The 23,955-nt window shown below is 38.8% G+C and overlaps 1 protein-coding gene across 6 annotated transcripts in view; it reads right to left on the reverse strand.

Moving 5' to 3' along the window:
* The window catches only part of ATRNL1 (attractin like 1), a 1,006,335-nt gene that overhangs the window by 853,259 nt on the left and 129,121 nt on the right, over nt 1-23,955 (reverse strand). For all 6 annotated transcript variants that reach the window (XM_034775239.1, XM_034775240.1, XM_034775241.1 and 3 more), the window contains exons 6-7: nt 15,899-16,073; nt 9,651-9,738 (exon numbers count right to left, since the gene is read on the reverse strand). In XM_034775239.1, coding sequence (XP_034631130.1) covers nt 9,651-9,738; nt 15,899-16,073 — 263 coding nt within the window. The remainder of the gene's footprint in view (nt 1-9,650; nt 9,739-15,898; nt 16,074-23,955) is intronic.

Here is a 23,955-nt window from a genome sequence, read left to right on the forward strand (position 1 = left end):
TCCAGCTCTTTGTAGAAACAGCAGGATGCAGGAGCAGCACTGGAACGGCAGTTTGCCTCGCAGGCGTTGCAGTAGGCATTCCGCAGCTCCTTCACTTCTAACCCTGTACTGCAGAGCGTCCCGATCATGGCCCCTTTCCATCATGTCCCTTGATATCTGCCTGAAGGTATCGTAATTCCTACGGCTGAAGCACAGCTGGGACTGGACAGCTTCTTCCACCCAAACACTGATGAGGTCCAGCACCTCGCCACTGCTCCATACCTGGGATCGCCTGGCAAATGGAGGCATGGTCACCTGGAAAGATTCGCTGAGAGCATTCCACACCTGGATGAGCAAACAGGAAGGGGATTTTCAAAATTCCCTGAGAATTTTAAGGGCGGGTCTGATGGTTGGTCACCTGAGGGCAAGGCAGTAGAATTCAAACTGATGACCAGAGTGGCTAGAACAGGCATTGTGGGACACTCCTGGAGGCTGATCAGAGCGCATTAACAGACCAGGGCGTCCACACTGGCACTGCAGAGCTCCAGCGGGGGCACATCAAACATTATTCAACTCGCCGTGGTGGAGTACCAGGAGCGCTCTACGTGCCTTGCCAGCGTGGACGTGTGGTGAGTTAGAGCACACTGGGCTGCTTTAATGCACTCTATCTCACAAGTGTAGCCATGCCCTAAATTATACTCTGTTCAAACCAGCATCTATTTTATTCTGTGAGTATATAAAGGAAGAATCAATCTTCAGTAAACAGAGATGTTCAATATTAGCATGAACTGTTGCCAGATATCAACTAGTTGGCAGAATGACAGTCCTCAGCTCTCTCTCTGGAGCCTGAATTTCTCCTGTCTGGCTATCGATAATGAAATGACAGTGAGAGGAGGAACCAAATTAAATAATAGCAACTGTATAGTTAAAGTCTGTGTTAAAAATTCTTCAGTACCTCCATACATCCTCCAATATGATAACTGAGAATTCTTGGAGAAATCTCCCTGTGGAAATTAAATTATACCATACTTAAAACTTGGGGACTGAAAATACACCAATTGGAATGGTATATATACAGAATTTAGTATTTGTCACTTAGTTTTGGAGCAAAGTGGAAATTCTTATAAAAGGGACTATTGAATTTTCTCAGAGTAATAGATGTCCCTTGACTAAGAAGAAATAAGACACTGAATCTTTTCTCATGAGTATATGGGAAAAAAGGTCCAAGTGATAACGCTAGAAGGATGGAATTGATTATTCTGTTAGGGACTGATTATTTTCTTAAGAAAACATTCATGTTGGCATCCATGGAACACAAGATGATGATAATATCACTGCAGCCTATATGCTTCAAAGGTAAATGAACTCATCCAGGATACCTGTCTGCAGATTCCCAATAGACATTTACAGTCCCTCAGGCATGATGACTGCAACCTGATGTCTAATTTTAAATGCATCTGTGATCCAATTATTAGGTGTCAGATCTTTTCTGTTCTTGTCGACAGTACGCAGGCCTCACATTTAAAATATTTCTCTAGAAGTAGTAGTGATTACTAACTCTTTTTCGACCTTTTCACATATAAAAAGGTATGACCGATCCTGTTGTCCACAAGTCATATTATACAACCTTTACATTGGTTGTCTTCTTAGAGTAAGATCACAATTTGTATCTCAGACTTTATACTATACTCCCATGTATCCTATTGTGCTGTTAAGGCAATTTTCTTGCTACATAATTTCAACCAATGGGATAAAGAACAAAAAAAAAAAAACATTTTGCAGACAGCACTTCAGTGCTGGAATGAAAGCAGGCTTCCCTAACAGAAGAAATGGAACGTATAGTGTAATATTGTGCCTAACTAAACCAAGTATTGTGAAGTAGTCATGTTCTTAAATTAATTGGCCCTTTTCTTTTTAGTAGATACAATACCTGACATACTAGCAAATCTTTAAAAGTACACCTTCACAAGTGACTACATACATGTATCAAGGGAGTTTACTGAAGACAAAATTTCCAATTAAAAGCCTCTATTTAACATGCATCCTCATTTTACAGATGTAGCAATAAAGGAATATACTATTGGTAATTCCGCTAGAATTGGATTATCTTTCAAAATATAAGACAGCTTTCAAAATCATGAACCCATGTAAATTGGCAATGACTGGCACATTTTGGCAATAGTAGCCTTCTCTGATAGAATTCCCAGTTCTCTTTTCTCTCTCTAGAGGTACCTCTCCCTTGGCAGCATAAATTTACTACAGGCCACCAAGCTATGAGTCAATAAGACAGCAGGGTGGGAACCACAATTGGCAATGCAGACTTATGCCTGCATAAGGAATATGTAACCTTTAGAGTGGCATTTTCAAAAGCACTCAATATTGCCCAAACACTGCTCCTACTGAAGTCTATGATAAAATATCCCATTGTCCCAGACATGGCAGAAAAAAGGCAAGACACCAGGAACTGTGGTTTAACAAAGTCATAACTTCATTAACTTAATATCTGGGAAACTCTGGCAGTAATTCCTCCACTGCAGGTCAACATTCCTTCCATAATCCATACTATCGAGGGGAGGGCAGCCCTGAGCCCCTCCTTCCCGCTCCAAACTTTTAACCTGGACTGGCACACTTTCTGGCACCACACTACTCTCTCTTTGTACAAAAGTTGAGGGTATAGGGAAATGGGGTTGTGGCCCCTCACTGTAGTAGACATTAGAAGCCCTAGCTTCACACACTCCTATCTTCTTTAAGGAATAACCTCCCCTATTCCTGATTGCAATTCTAGTTTATCAGGAATCCAGAACCCCCTATTAAATGAGTGCCTACATTGGACATTTGCCAAGTTGCAACAACATGAACTCATTATGACCTAATTTACCCACTTGGTCCGTGGGCTGATAAGAGAAAGGCAAAAAAAACCACCACCACCCAGGCCATCTGGCATTGAGGGGGAAATTCCTTCCTAGCTCCCAAAAAGGGCAAGTAATGTGATGCCTACAGAGAGAGTCACAAACTCAGTGCTACTCTAATTTCCAAAGTGTGTATGAGTGTGCTGGGGACTGGGGTGCCCACAGACAGGCTTTGATGCACCTTTATTTCTAGCCAGTCAGCCAAGGAGCCCACTGGTACACTCCCAAGCCCACAAAATCTTTGAAGGGGTCCATGGATTTTCTTTCTCCTATTGGCCCAAACAAAGTCTCTCCACCTTAGAGGTCATTGATAAAGGTGGGGGGGGAGGGGAGTGGGGAGAGAGACTATTAACTTTAGTGATGCAGAGTTAGGCCAAAGCAGAGCACTTCTGAAAATCCCACTCTTACTCTTTACAAAGCCTCTAGTTATTAAATGTTGTATTTGTCATTATGTCTAATATCTGACAAAGAAAGGGAACGGACTTTCCCCCAAAAATCAATATATTACACAGAAAACAAAAATATTCAGAAATTCATGAAATAGAAAGCATATTTCAATATAGAACTTCTTAACACACTTTAGTACAATTCCTACAAACTAAACTGTAATATTACACACAAATGAAATTGACTTTTTTATTATGAAATACCATGACTATAGTTAAGAAAAACAGTTGAGTAATGAATAAACTAAATCTCAAGAAATATCAACTCTTTAAAAATATGTTGCCGGTGTCATCAACATTTTAATTTGGATACAATATTCAGTATTTGAGGTTTTACCTATTTAAACCAATTTAAATTCCCCCAAAAGATAGGAAAGTAACAAATAAATCAAAATTAATTTAATAGAATGAATAGTTACAACATTACGTTAATATTTTGGCAAAGCACAAACCAACATTTCTGAAGATAAATTCTTATTAATTTAACCAATATTAAATGTAAAGTTGACATTCATTTGGACAACAGTTGTATTTTGATTCAACAGCATGGCTACTGACAGTATATGTACGATCTGTGTCACATAATTCTTAGAAGAGAAATAACAGATACTTTTTAATTTTCCACCATTGTATTATACCAGTTTTCCCATATTCTCTAACAAGAATGAATATGATTCAAAAACTTTTAGCAGCCATGAAAACCACAGATAGATATCTTGTTTTATATCTGCATTTAAAATTATCACTGTGTAATGCAATGAAATACACTATCACAAATCTCAACACAAATTAATATTTCCTGACACATCACATCAATTACTTTTTACTGGCTGAAAAATTGCTCCATTAGAAAAATGTGCAACACCATTCTGGGACACTAGCTGATGTGTACCTAAGATACCTATTTTGTAGATTCTAGCGATTTCAGTTAACATAAAATGTAAATTAATTACTTTCATTAGACACACACAGTGATGGTTTTAATATTCTTCCTATTCACATTTGAAAGCACTTCACATTTGTTTTATTCTATTTTATTTTTTTAATTTTCAAACTCAGGGATGAGTAATTGACTTAATATTTTAAAAATGTGTTTTTGCTACAACTCTCGTAAGAAATAATTTTACTTCACTATGCCCTACCCTCCTTAAGCAGTAAGCAAGGATCAGGAAAAAGCAATATGACTCTTCATTTGTCAGATATTTTCTGAATCACTACATGGAGACACTAGAGAGAGACTGAAATGACTATAAAGACAAAAATAATCAATTATATAACTCTCCTAACCTTGTACTGCGCTCAGCAGACCTTACATTGATGAATGACAGATGACTGGAGAAACAAAGTATTTTTTAAAGTGTCAGTTATGAAGTAAAGTTGTACAGTCTGTCATTACCTCTTGTTATTTCCTCTGCCATCACAATGAAATGGCACAAAGATTAGTGTGCTGGGATGGCAAGTGGAAGAGGAAATAAGAAACTTTGTTCTCCTTATAACTCCCTTCACTAGGCAAGTTACCAAGAGGTAACAGAATTTATACTAAATGTTTTAGTTGATATAATTCACAGAGCTTGCTTCACATTACAGAAGCTCAATTATTACCTAAAAATGACAAGTTTCAGAGTAGCAACCGTGTTAGTCTGTATCTATAGGTCATCTCGATTACCACTTCAAAGGTTTTTTTATTCCTGCTGATGATAGCTCATCTCAATTGATTGGCCTCTTACAGGTGGTATGGCTACTTCCACCTTTTCATGTTCTCTGTATGTATAAATATCTTCTGTGTGTTCCATTCTATGCATCCGATGAAGTGGGCTGTAGCCCTCAAAAGCTTATGCTCAAATAAATTTGTTAGTCTCTAAGGTGCCACAAGTACTCCTGTTCTTTTTACCTAAAAATGAGTATACATGTCTCTCCATAATAACTAAGTATTACAGTACTACTCTATGGCAGTAGTTTTAAAAGCTTTTGAGGATCTCAGTAAAAAAACAACAGGGTTGGGGTTTTTTTTGGAATCTGACCCTTTAATTGAAAATAAAGTTGTCATACTGAAATGCATTAAAAATAATAAAACACCAAAGACGGTGCTTTTCTATAGTTTTGGAAGGCAGAATTTTGCTTTCCGGACCAGATATGTTAAATCTTCTGTTTTGATCAGGAGATTGTTTTTAGTGGTCTTTTCCTGTTCTCCTTTCTCTGTAGGCTGTTTATTTACAGATAAGCAAGGCCACTCTCTGCCAAACCCCTATGATTAGGCTCCCAGCCAAGTGGACTCTGATATAGAGATGAAGGCTGGAGAGTACAGCTCTCCAAACCACCTGTGACTGTAAACTCAGTACAATGGCTATGATACTCGTCAATACTCTAACCATCTCCACCTGACCACAGAGGCCTATAAACAGTAACCAGGGGTCCACAGCCAGGGCCAGAGTCCTCTTCTCCCAGCCAGGGAGTATCAGGCAGAGGCAACCACAGTGTTCCCCCTACTACGTCTATCCAGACAGAAATCAGCGGCCAGACACTAGGCTCTCAATCATTTAGGGGCCAGAAGCCCAGCCAGAACATCTATTCCCCAAGCTACTCCTGAAAACACATTCACAATAGTCCTGGACCATACCAGGGCAGATTCTAGTCTGCACCTGGAATACTGGGCTCTCACACAACTGGTTACATCTCTGTGATTCTTTGCCGCAGACCTGGTTTAAGTTAAACCTCCTGCCAGCTGGCTAGCAACCCCAAGGGACTAAATACCAACTGTGGATGGCCAGAGCACAGTAGCTACAGCCACTCTCCAACATGCCCCATGCACAAGCAACACTGACTTTCTACCCACTGGAGACTCTCCCATGCTTAGGAGCTTGCATGTGGTTTCCACTCCTTTTTGCACCACTAATGGAAGAGATTGCCTGAGCAATCAATGTTTCAGCAACTGTCATGGGAGGTAAGAAGAAACTGAAAGAGAGCAGGGTCATCAAGCCCTTATACTGATGCTATGAGCATGCAACACCAGAGACACTAGAACCGACCCGACAGATATTGCTAAGGGAAACCTTTCCGGCAATTGTGCTTGGGGCGCACAAATATCTACAATGGAATGGACATGTGCAAGCACTCAAAGAAGAACTAGTATTTGAATTGCACATATTTTAAATATATTGAAAGGAATAAAAAACAAAAACTATATAAAAATGTACTAACTATAGATTATAAGCTTTTAGGCCTCCTGGAAATGATTGCCAAAACAGTATTATGCTAACGAACTAATAAGAATATAACAATAAATTGAATTTTGAAAAATCTCAGCCTTTAATAGCAAGAAACAAACTCCATCAATGATTGAGGTCTACTGAATTGAAGAAAAACTTTGAATAAATCAGTTGTGTGCCAATAAGAGACTTTTCTAACCTCTGTACAGTATGTGTGTGATGGTTCATTTTATCTAGCTCTCAATCACTTCTAAGATACTGTATAGATCAAAATGAGAAACCAACTTGTGGATGTATAGTAAGTAACCGAAAGATGTACAGAATTAAACCATGTGACCTGTGGTTACCTCTTGCTATCAAAGGCTAACAGAGCAGTGAGAAAAGACCTTTGAAGCATTATGTAAGTGTTCTGGAGTAAATTATAATAGCCTACACAAGTGCATGCATACATCTAATGGCCACAATGAACCAGCTGATAAAATAATTTTGCCTAAGTGGTATTAAAGCAAATACAGAAACTATTTACTCCTTTTTAATTCTAGGAACAGCTCTTGATCAAATCAGTGAAATCATATTTGAAGGGCTATATGGTCTCAACATCAATACCAAAGAATTAGCTTTCTTTGATAAAACCTTACTTATTAAATTAATATAATCTGGAGTGGAGGGAAGTGAATTTAGAGTTTCTGCAAGTGTCAAATTGACTGGCTTGAATACTGAAGTTCTTTGTCTATACAAAGAGCAATACCAGTATAGTCATTCTTACATCACCCTACCCATGTGCTTCATCCTTGTTCCTTCAGAATTCAATCTTAATCTCCTTTATTCTTTGGTTGTCTTGAAACTGCCAACAATAGTGCCAATTATGATGGAAAATTTTGTAATGTGACTATCAGATCACTAGAAATCCAAATAATATTACCAACCACATTCATTTTCTGTGAAACTGCATTTTTTGTATGCCTAGGGGTATGCAAGAAAAGATGGTATTGTCTAACTTCATCCTTTAACACCCCCCCTTATTCATCATTTAGCGAAGATATCCACATTTATTTCTCTAATGTCAGAAACTATTCCATCAAGGCTCTTAATTTTTCTTCTATGAATTCCTTCCAATTTGCTGATTTTCTTCTATTATTGAGGTGTTTGGAACTATATGCAGTCTTCTTCATGGTGGTACATCAATGCCACGCAAAGAGAGACGAACAACTTCCTAATAGCCAGTTTGGTCATGAGAAGAGGTGTTTAAGATAATGCCATGTAACGCTTTAGATGGGTCTAAAAGCAAGAATGCTTCTATGCTTTCCTGCCTATAAATGCATAAAAATGTCTAGGGCACTTTATATAACTATACATCAGCGAGAATCTTCTGATCTTTTTACCTTCAGAATAAAACATTTCAACACTTCAACTTTAACTAAAGTAGCTTTCTAAGGAATGGCACAGTAAGTTATTTCATTCTCCACAGAGTCAATTATATAGCTTCAATTTACTTTGCACCACAATCAGGCTACACTGGCTCCTATGCTCTCACTTTGGTCTGGAGTGAGACTTTAAAATCTCAGGAGTTAAAGTTTAAAACTTAATCTAATCACTTTTTTCTGTGGATATTTTTGTTCTTAAATAAAAAGTGTTATATAATGACTAGTCCACAGCTCAAAGCTGCCATCTCCAGGTACTCTTCTACAATAAATTAGGTTCCTGTTCAATTTCTTGAAGATCTCAAAAAGTAAATAATCAAACTTTGTCCTAGAAAGATTTTAAAGGATTTTTAAAAGTCTGTACATTTTGAATATAGTTCAACTGAAATTCTTTCATCTTACTCACATGTGAATACTCATTTGGCCCATACTAATTTCACAACTGATTATTTAATCATCTGTTTTATACTGCTGGTCTTGTATGTTCACTAATTGCAGATACTAATTACCAATAAATTTGGTTTCACTGAATAATATCTTTTCAGATGTGTGCCTACAGCTCTCATTATTATCATCAAGAGCTGTATGTCCACACTGAGGTTGAAATAGATCCCTATGTTATCATGTCCTTTTATTACAATTACTGCTTTTTAAAATTTTCTATATATTGCTGGTAAAAGAACATTTAAAACAGATTCAGATTACACTGAAATAGCACAAGAAAAGTATTTGTAGAGTGAAATTTAGAAGCCTTAAATTATTTGTTTAAGCATTTATTAAATCACATATTATTAGAGTGGTCACTATCTAAAAAGTTCACATTGGCCAACAGCAGTAATGACAGGAGATAATGGTTAGGGCATTTTGTCTTAAGTCAACTGAACTGGAAACCCTTTTATATATCAGGACCTAAAACCAAGGTTCTGTGTTTCTCCTGCAAGAGTCAATGAGATTGCTAACATTTAAAGCTATCTAAAGAATTACACTGCATTCCCTGAATACCTTACAGTGCTTTAAAAGTCGGAGAGGTCTCAAACTATAGGCCAAGAAAATCTGATTTTAAAAATTGTGTTTAATTATAAGTATCGACTCCGCATCTGTATACTGTTAATATAAACAGGCTTTTTAATTAAAAAAAAAAAAGCCTTTGAGTTTACCTTCAAGAAAGTAGAACAACAGCTTTCTCTAAGACTTAACTTCAGTTTTTCCAGAGATTCTGCCATAGCCACAAAACTGACAGTTCAGTTTACTTATACATCTTACAGTACATGATACTACTGTACTGCAATTTTATTTTTGTAATACAGCTATGGCCCTGCATGTGCTAGCAAGACGACAGTGAAATTGAAATAAGTAAATGAACAAAAAAATGTACTTCTGACGTCAACAGTTCAAATTACACAAAACCATAACCTCCTATTCTGCACTATTTTACTCAGTCTCAGTTTTCAGAGTTTAGGGTCAGCTTGAAAACTGAGTTACCATCAACATTAAGAAATGGTACAACAATCTTTCTAAGTAAGGACTGAAGAAGCTTATGGCACAAGTGTAAACCTAGAAACGAGATTATCCTCACAGTTTAAAATTTATGGCTAATCACATTTTCAGCTTCAGACTGCCATTTGCACAATATATGATCATTAACATTGCGCATGAAAGAATGAATTAAAATATTAAAATTATCCCAACCTGATATAAAGCAAGACTGTGTCCATATCTCTGGAGAGGTCCTTTTGATACAGGTACTACATTCCATATGTTGCTGTCTAAATTATAGCTAAAAGATAAACAGAGAAGTAAACATTTTATTATCTAGAACAAAATGCTGGGTTTGGACATTTCTGGACACGTCATTTTCTTGCATTATACATACTAGACATAAAATCCCTATTTTTCTGAATGTTTTTTCTTGCTCTGGGCTTCAATATTCTAGTATGGAATTGTGAAAATCAGGAAAATGTCACTTTATAGGCATATATCAAATAAAATTATGATTACAAGGATCCATTTGGCCAACTCCGTATTTCATGATTCATATCCTGTTCATTAATGCATACAAATATGTTTAATAGTGGCATAGTATTGTTACAATAGTATGTTTACAGTATTATTACAATAGTTAACATATGGTTTAAAACATACAGCATGTCTTTCAAAAACGAAGGTGCAATGAGACTTCATTCTTTGCTTCTATCCAAAAGGAAAGTTACCTGAAGTCAGTTCCTTTCCTCATTTTACCATTAATGAAATCTAAAACTGATGTGCAGTGCTGATGTGCACTGTTAAATAGCTATGGTATTCTGCCTTAGAGGTATTTTAGGAATGGAGTGAAGCAATTACTTTGTATATATCATGTCAGATTCTATGGTCCGGCCAATAAACTGTGGGGAAGGAGGGAGACGCTTGGGGCAAAATCAGCTTCAAGCCACTTTGCTTTCCAGCTTCTCTCCTAATAGCGACTATATAAAATTGTACCAGATGCTAAAAGACCAGCTTTAGGCCTACTTTGTGCCAACAGAGCAGTACAAAACAGTCACAGCACACTGGAGTATCGGGCCTATAGTTTGTAAAATGTTTTGGGATGACCATTGCTATACGTATACTATATTTTTATTGAATTTTCCAAATTCCCTTAATATACTGATTTTGCCAAGAAAATTCCTCTTTCTTGGTCAAAGAGCTTTCATTTATTTCGAGAAACCCTGAATCATTGTTTTAAGCATATATCTCTTGCCAAGACAGGTGAACAAAGTTATAATTTGATTCTAATTAGCACTCCCACCAGTTGTTAAGTAGTCCCTTCCTTCCTGCCTGTGAAAACAGCAGAGAAATCACTTCCAAAATCCTCTTATTATTTCAAGCAAACATCAGCATCAAAAGGAACTAGCATCTGGAATGTGAGACGTTTGATCACAAGGCTGCATATGTAAAATAAGTCATTCTTGATAAAACTGAATTACAAAATATTACATGACACAAATATTCTAATTTAAACATATTAAGCACCAGTACTGAAAAAACAAAAGGGACAAATTCTTCTCTGAGTGATGCATGCACAAACGGAGAGTAACCCTATCGACTTTAATTATTTCCAATAAATACTGAGGTAACTCACAGCAGAATTTTGCCCTCAGTATTTTACTTTAGTCCTAGAAACTCACATTGTTTCTCTTAGTACTTTAATTTTGCTTTTTCATGCACTTCCTCCTTCCACCACCGTCACTCTGTCTCATCGAATCTTGTACAGTACTCAAGGTAAAGCGGTAGCGGAAGAAAGACACAGTTGAGTTGGTCCTACCATGGGTGTAGGAGGGCATCAACCTGTGGTGGCTGAGGGCTCCCCTAGAGCAGTATGTTTTGCATTTGCTGATCACTTGCAAAGTGAACAGATTTCTGGCAGAAATCCCCCACTGAGTGAAAATGTCATGTACTACCAAATTGTGAAGTTCCCACTCCTGGTTGAGCACAAAATGTCTGCTGAGCGAGTCTGAGAATACCTTCTGTGTCCCGGGTACGTAGGCTGCAGACAAGAGTATTTGGTGGTTAATGTAACAATTCCAGAGATTGATCACCTCTGCGCATAATGCGGATGAACTCGTCCCTCCCTGTTTGTTGATGTAAAAAATAGTGGTGGTGTTGTCAGATGTAGTGAGGTGGTGTGGCCTCCCTCCTAGCCAGAGGAGGAAGGACCACTCTCTCCACCCACTGGGCAGTGTCCAACCAGGTCCGGCCCTCCCACCAGAAGTTGAGAGGCGGTGCAGGAAGTACAAAAGGTGGAGCTCCCAGCCCAGGGAGGCTGAACCAGAGAAGGAGACAGACATGTCCTGCTTGCTACTGCCCGCAGACCCTGCAGCCGAGCCAGATGGCGGCCTGGAGCTGGAGAAGCTGAGGTTAAGGAGCTGTTGGGACTGCCAGCGGCTGAATACCCTGACGAACCGGAGACTACAGAGCTGGATCTGGAACTCTGGTAGGAAGTAGCCCAGGGGTTTAGTTTGACGGTGCTGTGGCTTAACAGCCAGCCAGCATGTTGTGAAAGGATCCCCGCTGACCCGGCAGCGGGACACCGTTAGGGCCCTGGGCTGGAATGCAGTGGAGTCGGGTGGGCTTGCGTTCCCCTACCCCTGCCACCACACCCCTGGGGTAGCAGTGTCCCCGCCATAGGCCACGTGGCAAGTGCTTGCCAGCACTCCCCTGCCTAAGGCATCAGCACTGTAGATGGCTTGCCAGCGCTCCCCTGCCTAAGGGATCAGCACTGTAGACGGCTTGCCAGCACTCCCCTGCCTAAGGGTTAGTGTTATAGACTGCTTATCAGCTCTACCCTGCCTGGGGCCTCTTGACCATTTGGACTTAACCCTGTCACAAAGGCCGGACACTGCACCCACTCTGCTAATTCCTCCAACAGTAGGCCATGATCCTGGTGACATACTGACGCGGGGTGGCCTCCCTCCGAGCCAGAGGAGAAGGGACCACTGTGCCCCTACAACATCAGACATGATAAGAACATGATGCAAGCGGATGAAGGGACGAAACGACTGGCATGTTTTTCTCACAGCTCAAAGTTCCAGGATGTTTATGTGCATCCTGGATTCTCCGGGAGTCCATGCTCCTTGAGCCAGGTGGCTGTTGAGGTGAACTCCACTCCTTCCCCCAGCCCACCAAAGATTCATCAGCGATAATCATCTTGTCTGGGGAGAAAGTAAGAAAAGGAACCTCTAAACATATGTGACGTGCGTCTGTCCACCATTAGAGGGATGATAGCACCTTGTCAGGGACTATCAGCACGGAAACCATGGAATGGTGGTTCAGCAAGTAAACAGACTGGAGCCATGTCTGGAAGCAGCAAAGGTGGAGTCGTTCAAAGGGGATCACGTAGGTACATGAAGCCAAGTGGCTGAGGAGGGACAGACAAGTTCTGGCTGGTACATATGGATAGTTCGTGATGTGAGTTATGATGTTGCTCATTGCCTGGACCCCGTCTGCTGTTAAGTAAGCTCATACTGTGACCAAACTTATGGTAGCTTCTATGAAGTCCAAAGACTGTGTGATAGATTTCTGGACATTGATGCTGACTCTGAGGGAAGAAAGAAGGTTGAGTAACATGGAGGTTGACACCTGGGATTCTTGCCTGGGCCCTACGAATAGGAGCCAGTCATCAAGATATGGAAACATGAAGACACCATAACATCTGACATAAGCCACTATGATGGAAATAACTTTGATGAATACTCTGGGCATGATGGCTATCCCGAATGAGAGCATTCTGTACTGGAAATTGTGGGTACCCACTGTGATTCTCAGGAAATGTCTGTGGGGCAGATAACCATCGTGAAAGTGAGCATCCTTCATATCGAGAGCCGTATACGACATGCCCTTCTCTAGGGATGGAATTATCACTATTAGTGTGACCCTATGCAACTTGAGCTTGTGGATGAAGCAACTGAGGTGCTAGAGATTGAGGACTGGTCCACCTCTTTCTTCTTAGGTAACAGGAAGTAAGTTAAGTAGAATCCTGTTCCCTGATATTCTGGGGGAACATGTTCTATTGCTCCCCTTTGAAAGAAGGAGTTCACCTCTTGAGTGAGAATGCTGTTGTGCGAGTGGTCCCTGAAGGGGTCAGGCAGGGGGTCCTTAGAAGAGTTAGCATGATAAACTCGATCGTATAGCCATGGTGGATGATGTTCGACACCCATCTGTCCATTGTTATTGTATTCCTAGCATGGCAAAAAAGAGTGCTAAATGACCCCCAAAGGGAGTAGGAGGGTTCTGAGGTGGTAGACATAGTGGTTGGCAGCTCTCAGGTGTGCATCAGAAATTCTTCTTGGCTGGAGGTTGCAGCTGTGACATTGAAGCCTGTGAGGGGGGTATCCTGGGAGGCAAGACCTCTGTCTCTTTTGATGTTTCCTCAGAGACTCAAAGTCTCAGAGTAGAATTGAGGAGATCTATAGCATTGAGTGAGTGGTTGGCAGTGGAATTTTCACTTCAGGGCAGGAGTGTAGATGCCCAGCGCGCGAAGGGTGGCCCTGGAATCCTTGAGTGTATGCAGCAATTCATCCATCATCTGGTTAAAAAGCTGGGATTCATTGAAAGGGAGGTCTTCAATAGTGTTCTGTACCTCCCTAGGGAAACCATAAGAATAGAGCCAAGACTCCCTACACATGACTATGGCCATAGACATGGCCCTGAAGAAGGCATCTGCTGCATCCACCGCCGATTGGAGAGCTGTTCTGGCCACCAGCTTCTCTTCTTCAAATATGCCCTGGAAAGGAGCCTGATGTGCTGTGGTGGGCTATCAGTAAATTCCTTGAATTTACTGTAATTCAGGAAGCCATATTTGGCTAGTAATGCCTAATAATTAACTGTCCTGAATTGCAGGCTAGAAGAAGAAAATACCTGGTCTCTCGAAAGGTCCAGATGTTTGCCCTCTTCATCAGCTGGTGTGGATTGAGGATGTTGTTGTTTGGCCCATTCAGTCTCAGCTTGCACTACTAAAAAGTTTGGAGGAGGGTGAGATAAAAGGAACTCAGAACTCTTGGCAGGAACGTAGTAGCACTTTTCAGCCCCTTTAGGGGTAGCTGTGCCACACTGTGCTAGAAGGCTCCAGAATAGCTTTTTTAATTGGTAATGAAATTCTCACCAGTCTCAAGGTGTGAAGGATATATCTAGCAACTTGTGTTGGGGAAGTCTTGAATTTCTTCCAGGGGAATTTGGAGTTCCCCTCTGACCATCCACAACAGTTCCTGAAATTTTCTAAAGTCATCCAGTGGGGAAAGTGTAATCATCGCCTCATCCAGAGACGAAGAGGGAAATCTGGCTAGTTATGGCAGCACTGCTGGTACTGGACTAAAAAAAAAAAAAAAAAAAAGAGTTCCTCCTCCACCACCAGACCCGAACACCTGCCAGAAGGATCTCTTAAGAGTGAGGCAGGCAAAGGAGCCCTTGCGGCAAGTGTGGGTTTCGAGGGGAGGGTATTGTGACTAGGGTATCCAATATGGCCAATAGGCTGGATCTGAGGGAGGTTGTCCCTGCAACCAGGGGGGCCAGAAATGTATTTTTTTTAATAAAAGCCAAATTTCTCACATAATCACTTGACTCCAGAAGTTGGTGTTTTAAGAAAAATAACAAATATCACAAGACTTGAAATAAAATCACGACAGTTGGCAAAATTGGTCTTACTAAAATTTCTGATTGGCTAACTCCTTTTTTTCACATTAACATCCTCATGTAGTAAACCACTACCTCTTAGCCCAAGTAGTATTGGTTCAATCCTATGAAGTACTGAGCACTTCCTGTGGGGTTGACCTTAATTCCTATTAACTTTAATAGGAGTTGAGGGCATTCAGGACTTAACATAATGAAGTCTGCTAAGAAGGGAAAGGGGATAAAGAGAACAGGAAGACAAAACTGGGAAAGAAGGTATATAAAACATAGCTAATGTTATATACATTACCCCACCCCATGTCTGATTTTTTTTTATTTAGATTGTAAGCTCTTCAGGGCAGCAACCTATCTTTCTTAGAGAACTTTGGAAAACTATATAAATAATAAAATAGCAAGTAAATTCACATTAACATTAATTATAATAAGTCTATTTTAATATAACTAACATTGCAAAAAGCATTCTAGGTATAATATTTACAAACAATACATTCAAGTGAAAGTATTTTGTCACACTGCAAATATCAAATATTTTAGAGCCCAAAAGAGTAACAGCAACTGTTATAAAAAAGTGCCAGTGTCATGAACTAATATTGTTTTCATTGTTTTAATTCTCAGCCATTAAAAAAATATGACTAGAACACAGAAAATTTTAATTAATAAGATTCCTTTAAAATAGATTGATAAGGCTTTCATGAAAATGAAGGACAGTAATTCAATGGAATGTTATTTACCTAGCAAAGATCAATTCCACAAAGAATAACAAAGGGGGAATCACTTACTTTAATACCATTTGGAATGAACTGTAGTTAAAGGTATATCCACCAATCACCCACATAAATTTTCCATGTAGAACTGCTTTATGGGAAGCCCGACCTACAGAAGGACTGAATGGCTTTACATTTGGTAGAATCCAGTAAGACTCCATGGAAGGAACGTTCAAAGAACAATCAGGGCCTGTTTTACAAACAAACATATGTAAGTTGTATAGTCTGTTAGGCAAAGGTATTAAAAGCTCTACAATGTAGAAATTAGAATGGTTTAATTATAGATGTCAAGATTGCTCATTTTGACAGTATGCTGATTTTTATGTTTAACAGCAGCTTGAGGCATAATTTAGATAACAAGGCAAGACACTGACATTAAAAATGTTATATTTGCTCAAGTAATAAAAGGTAGATTTCTGCATTCGACTCAGACTCAGAAAAGATACCATATGAATCACAAAATGAAAGGAAGACATACCAAATTTTCAGATGCTAATTAGTCATAAAAGGGTAGCAAAGGGTATACTATACATTACCATGGAGAAAAATCATACTGCTATTTGATCTAACCTGGATAATTTTATATCAAGGTACATAACACTTCAGTACATTATGTTACAGTATATATTATACTATGTTACATCTGGGGAAACAAATGTAGTGTTCGCCAGTGCCATAGTGCACATGTTTTTAAGAGGAAAATGCAGCACAGAGTGCTTTATGAAAAAAACAGAGTTGAATATAAAATATTTTATAGATTCTTCTATAGAGCTGCCAAAAGCAACACTCAGAAATCTACTGTTTAGCAGGAAAAAAAAACACTTTATTCTAACATTTGGCAGCTGTTTATAGCAAGAGAAATTTGTTGTTGAATGACAAGTATTTTAAAACCACTCACAGGAAAAGATGTTTATAATCACAGACATGAGATTATATATTTTTTTAAAGATTTTATGTTCTATAGGCAAGAGGAAACTTTAAAATTTTAATGTTTAAAGACTAAGTATGTTTAGGGCTTTGCTAGAAAGGTGGCACAGTTTGCACTATTCACCTTATGTCAGTTATTGTCCACACTGAGTGACTGGTGTTTCTTTTTGTTTACAGAACAATGAATTATTTGGTGATCCTAGATATACTTTTCTGGTTTTGGTGTCATCAGTCACGCAATACAACTTTTGTTGTAAAAAGTGATGGCAGATAGATATTCCAGGACAGTTAAATTATTAAACCACTTTGATGCTGAAACTGAGGAAGGTGATAAGTCTCTCCAACTTGGACAGTTGGGAGATAAAGCTTTATTCCAAGCCATAAGAAATTACTGAACCCTAGGGCGAAGGCTGCTAAGGGTGGTCTGGTGTAGTTCTCTCACTTTCTAAGGGACAGAGCTGGCTCTAACTTTTTTGCTGCCCCAAGCAGCAAAAAAAAGCACCGCCCCGCCGAGCCCCCCGCCCCGCCGGAACCCCCCACCTGCCCTGAGCGCCACGCCCTGTGCCGCCCCCCCTCCAAGCGCCGCCGGAGCCCGCCCCCCCCACCAAGCGCCATGCCGCGCCCCCGGAACCCCCCCCCCCGAGCGCCGCGCCGTCGGACCCCCCCCCGAATGCCGCGCCCCCTGCCGAGCGCCGTGCCGCCAGAGCGCCCCCCCCCCACGGAATGCTGCGCTGCGCTGCCCCCCGCCACCCCAAGATTGGCCGCCCCTTACCAGGTGCCGCCCCAAGCATGTGCTTGGTTGCCTGGTGCCTGGAGCCAGCCCTGCTAGGGGAACAGAGTGTTGGCTCACTAAAAATTGGTCTGCATCCAAAGTGACATACAACTGGAGGTTCACCAGTGTGTTAAGACTTAAAGTTAGTTAGAGGGGGTATTTAGTTAACTGAGAGTTCTAAGAGTTAGGTGTCAATTCCTTGAAAAAGACAACTTAAAGTAGTCTATTAAACCAGAAAAATATAATGAATGTTAATGTTAGTGTTATTTCAATGGTCTTCATTTGGTTATGGAACAGAACCTCAGTTACCCAGAACCTGGACAAGACCCCTGAGAATTCTTGATAAGACCAATGGCTACCTTCTCCAAAGCTGGCTGACACTCCAGGAATTCAGTGCATTAGTGCTAGGCAGCATGCTTTGAAGTCAGTATTCAGGGACTGCCCTCCATTATAACATTTTCTGTGTCCCTAATAGTTGCAGGTAACAGGGGTTCTATTGATTAAGAAATTAAGTAAAGATCATTATGGCACTAGAGAAAAATATCTTCCAACTCCACCTACTTCTAACATCAGAAAACAAGTTTGCTTTTAAGAATGCTATCCTCAAACATTTGAATAATATTGATTCTAACAATTCTCTTTGGATTCTTCCTTTTCTTTCACTTTAAGATGTTTTGATACTCTAATTTAATGAGCAAAGTATAGTTGTGATAAAAATCTAGAAAAAAGGATTAGTCATTCAATTCTAATTAGAGTTAGGAAACTTATCCAATTACAAATATGAACAAAAGTTTGGATAACAAAAGACATTGAACCTGTCATTTTTAATTACTTCTATTAAGCCATGACAAAAAATTCTACATGCTATTGTACAAGCAGAGAAACACATGTCAAAATTTCAGGGCTTTATCTCATGATAAGTTTGGTTTATACAAGCATGCATCCAGGATGGGCTCCTCCACTCCCACCAGCTCCTCCCATGCATTGTGCTGCCTCACTTCTCCTGGCTGGGATTTGGACTCCCTGGCGTGACAGAACCATCCTATCTACCATACTCAAATATACAAAGCTATAAATTTTTGAAAATCTAATATGTACATTAAGGAGTTGGCTCATAGAAATGTTGGTTTATATGTAAATATTTGTGTTATTCTTACTTTAGGTGTCAGAAGAAAGCAACCTCTCATTGCACATGATGCAATCAACATTTTGGCTGAACAACTTAACTCCACACTTAACATGTGAGGAGCTTTCCCCTTACATGAACAAGTAATCACTCTTTCCTGTACCTAAACATTTACAAATCAAAGAGATGATATGCTGTGATTTTGAAAGCTGTACAACACCGTGTGTTGTTTTGCTGGTACAACCCCCAAAATGGCTGAATGGATGGTTTTTGAAAAGGTGTTTTAAAAAATTGCTCTCAGGCTGGTGCCCTGTATGTCAAGTTTCAGCCTGAAGCCAATTTTTTCCAGCTAAGTTATAAACTGTGGTTTATAATAGAACTGCTACCTGGTGCCACTATAATCAATAACTATACATATAGATTAAACATACAATGACAAGAATATGCTTTTATAGCAGAGGAAATAACTCTTGCAAGACTGCAGTGTCTTTTCTGCTCTAGTACCTAAGTGTCAGAATGGCTCAGTCAATAACCTTGTTACATCTAAATGAGAGGTTTTGGGGTTCAAGCCTTACATAAAGACTTCATCTTGTATTGACTCCATCATTACAACGTCATCAATAATCTGCTATGTATATCTTTTTAGTTGTGATATTAAGCAAAAATCATGTGTTGAAATTCAGTGGGTGTCCAGATACAATGTTAAGACTGAAATAATTCTACAACAGAATGTTCCCTGGGAACATTCTGTCCCAAGGAAATAGACTGGATTCATACATATTTAAGGCAAGAGGGGATCATTATGATTATCTAATCTGACCTGTATACACCAGCTGAAGTGTAAGTGAGATTTCAATGGCTTATGCCCATTTAACCTCTATATTATAAATACCTAAATCATGCACTTAGCATCAAAAGTCTATTCTGGGTTTTTTGTTGTTGTTTGTGGATTGGTAAATTTTATTTTACTGCTTAAGTACTTGCATCTTTTCAGCTGAGTTGTCAAAACAATTCACACAACTAATGTCAAAGGAAGAATGTCAATTGGTTTAGGCCCAAATTCGTATGGACCATAAAATTATTACAATCTAATGAGAAATGTTCTATAGAGTCTAAGCATCAATTTTAAATGTATACTTGAAATCCACAACTGGTTTTCTAATACATTTTAAAAATCAAAGCAGTTTTGCTGGGATCACAAGAACATAACATATGTGAACTCCACTATCTACTGTAGTACTGTTCCCAGAGCCATTCATTCCTGTTGATATCACCAGAGATGTTGTTTCTCAGACAAAGGAATAAACAAAGATAAAAAGAGTAGTGCCGCACTAAAAACACAACAAAGTAAATGTTTGCCAAGTGGGGAAGGATGTATTGACAAGGAGAAAAAAAGGTTATTTTTCAGTCCCTAACATGGTAGTACAAACAACACACACACACACCCCTTGCCAAAGAAGGCAGGACAAAAGGCAATGGGTTCAAACTACAGCATAGCAGATTTAGATTCAATCTCAGGAAAAACTTCCTAATGGTAAGAACAATAGGACAATGGAACAGACTGCCTAGGGAGGTTGTGGAAGCTCTTTCGCTAGAGGTTTTCAAAAGGAGGATGGATAACCCTCTGTCTTGGATGATTTAGACACAACAAATCCTGTATCTCGGCAGGGGGTTAGACTAGATAACCCTTGCAGTCCCGTCCAACCCTCTGAGTCCATGATTTCATGAAAAATAAAAGACTGCCCAATCCACAGACATTCCCATCCCTCTGTCTCTCCCGCAGCCTTCTTACAGCCCTTCTCTTTAACACATGCCAAAGGAGAAAGAAAAAGGAAACTGGAGTTAACTCATTGTGTACTGGGAACGAGCTGATGCCTCTGCATCCCGTCAATCTAACTTCAACTCTGCCCAAAATTAATACGAACTTTTCCCCTTAAAATAACCTCCTTGATATTTTATAGAAGATAATTATTACAAGTAAATGATCTATACATATTATATTATCCTCTATGGAAAAACGGAGAAAGTGTATAGGTTATTGAAAGACACATTAGGACTAGAAATTCACACACAATTGCCAGGAAAACATCATCTGTATGTTGTCCTCAGCTGCACATAAATTGTCAACTTAACTTCCTAAATAACAAAAGGATCATGATTGCTTGTACACAAATTACACTCTATTTCTTAAATGCTGTACAAGCTCAATTACTATCTTTCCTTTTAATTTGTGGCCAGAAAAGATTAATGGTATTGGCATAGGTTCTAATGAAAATGCTAACAATTCTAATAAATTATATTTTATGCATTAGTACACATACTCTAATAGACGTTTAACCTCACCTGGACTCTGTTTCAGCAAAGCACTTCAGAATATTCTTAACTTTAAGACAGAAATTAATGGGACTACTCAGGTGTTTAAAGTTAAACCAATGTTTAAGTGCTTAATTGATTAGAGAAGGCCTTCCATGCTTAAAGTTCAGCATGTATTAAGTGATTTGCTGAGTAGAGGCTCAGAGTCAGATAACTAAAGGACATTTACATCTTTTACTAGTTTTACCACTGTGGCTCAGAAATATAGTGGTAAACACTGACACCAAGTGGCAAACACTGAACAAAATACACAAACCAGTAATAGTGAAAATTAGTAGTTAACATATTTAAGAAAAACAAATGATGCACTAGTTATTCTAAACCAGACTTCAATTTATAAAGACAGATCATAAAAAAAACAATTACATTCAATTAATGTGTTCAATACATAAATCTCACTGTACATAACAGTAAAATGATTATGTGAGAAAATGGTTTTTAAAAGAACAAATATGAAGTTCAAAATTCAAAGCTTAGAAGTACATGAACCCTACAGTCTCATTCCCATGATCAACAATTAAAAAAATCTCATGCATAATAACTTTCTTAAACCATTACATTTTACTAATCTAAATCTAAAGCCATGAATACAACTTAGGTATCAGAATGTATATGTGACGAATTTATAATTAAACAAACAACAACAAAGAGATACAATTAACATGGATTTTTATTGTAAAATCACTTAAAGAGCAGATGCTTTTGCATGGTAGAATAGTTTGTCCTATTTCCTTACCCAGACTTAGTAATATGGGTCATAAAGGGAGTGCTGACAAATGCCACATATGGGTCTTGTTTTCCCAAGTAAATACAAATACTATAAACTACCAACATTGTTGGAAAGAAAATATATCTATAATATGGAAACTTCAAAAAAACACAATATATGCATTTTGTCTGAAACATCGCATGGTAGCTGTAAAAAGTTAAGAAATACCCATTTATTACTTTGTGTGTGAATTTTTTTTGTTTGTTTTTTTTAATTGAATTTTCCTCCTATCCTTATAATGGATCACTCAGTCTATGGGAAAGGAGGAGATTTTTACCTTCTAAGTCTGAATTGGAAATCAATTACATTACACTCAAGGTAGAAAAAAATTCTATATGTTTAAAATAGTAATTTACTCAAATATACAACATGAGAGAAAGAATCAAATTTCTATTTATTGAAGAGTTTAATGAACTGCCAAAGTGGCAATCTGCTTCTGTAGTTCAAGTCCTCAAATCAATTTCCACCTAATGAGAAAACAGCTTCTATAGTCCTGGACCTTAATCTGTTCCTTAGGGACTACTAGGAAAACAAAAATATTGACTTGTTCAATATAGGCTTCTGAGCTCTATTGTTCATATGAACAGTAGGAATAAATTTAGCTAATCCTACTATCCCAACAAAGGTTTTGTAGTTATTAGCTGCTTCTTGTTTTTCATGTCATCTTACTGGAGTCAAAATACACAATTTTTATATAGCGTATTTTGACTACACTATTTTTAAACTATAAATAAGGTTTTTTAAAATTCTCAAATACATCCCCAAATTATTTCATTATCAAAATGTGTACAATAAAAAATATTCTGTATCGCAATGAACTTGAGACATTTTAAAATATCCTTTCAGGTACACAGTGTCTCTCTGGAGATCTAGAAAGACAAAAAATTCTCTAGCCCACAAAAGTTATAGAAATTCCTTTATATTTTCTAGTTTATTTATATAAGGTCTGGACTAGTGTCTCCAGGCCCATTAGCATGAAGGTCCATCAGGAATCTGGAAACTCTTTCATCCAAGTTGCCTTGACAGGATTCTGGTAAGGATGTTTTTAAAAATTATTTTGCTTTGGGCTCCCTCAAGCCGCCTTTTACCATCCTCTCTATTATGGGACTTAACTATTTAAAGCAAGTCATATGCATGTGGCATTATTTGTGACAGGCATAATAAACTATTTACTTGGGAACAAAGCAACCACCCTCAAACTAGCGTTTTCTTCAAGAACGCTTCTAATGCATAACAATTAACAAGGAATCTTCGCCAATTACCTTTTTCTTTTCTTTTTTGCGGGGGGAGGCAGGGTATGTGACTGAGAAATTGTTTGGTTGCTATTTAATTCCATGTGGGCTTGAATACAAATGTTTTCCTGCATCATGATCCGAAAACCAGGAGGCAATTTGCATCACAGTTGGATTGCCATTTTAGTCCTGCTGGACTTCTCAATGGTTTTGGGGAACATGGGGTACAGTACCATCAGTACTCTGATAAAATGCAACTTGCTCACCTCACAGACCATGTAAATTCAGTCTCTATTTTGTAAGAATGCTTGTCAATATTGTCAGCTGTGTACACCGGAGCTACCTCATCCCCAACCACAGGCAAACAAGTTTGCCGATATGTACACATTGTGGCAGGATGCTCTCTTTTCCTCTAGATGAAGACCTTTGGTATAATTTCTATAGAAAGAATGTGTTAGGCATGGTATGAACGTGTTTTTCCAGCTGTGCTATTTGTGCAGAAAGTTGCTTTACTTATCCAGTCACAACCTTTCAACAGCAACACATGCACTGGTGACCACAGAGCTCTATTACTGTAATTCTCCCATAACAGGGCTTCCAGCAGTGCCTGTCACTTTCAGCTTGTTCAGAATACAGTGGTGCATTTGCCCACCCTGCATTCTTTATACTGGATGCTTATAAAATGGCAGATTTACTTTAAGCAGACGCTTTTGCTTTTTAAAATGGTAACAGTTAAGAGATGTCCTTCTTGCGTGTTAACCCAATAGCATCTGGGCAGTCATAACCCCTTCTAGGTCATCACATCTTAAATCAGCAGGAAGTCAAGCTTTCGTGGTGATGAGCCCACCATGTGGGACTTGCTAAGCAACTCTC

The sequence above is a fragment of the Trachemys scripta genome, chromosome 7 (assembly GCF_013100865.1).
Source record: "Trachemys scripta elegans isolate TJP31775 chromosome 7, CAS_Tse_1.0, whole genome shotgun sequence".
Taxonomy (NCBI): Eukaryota; Metazoa; Chordata; order Testudines; family Emydidae; genus Trachemys; species Trachemys scripta.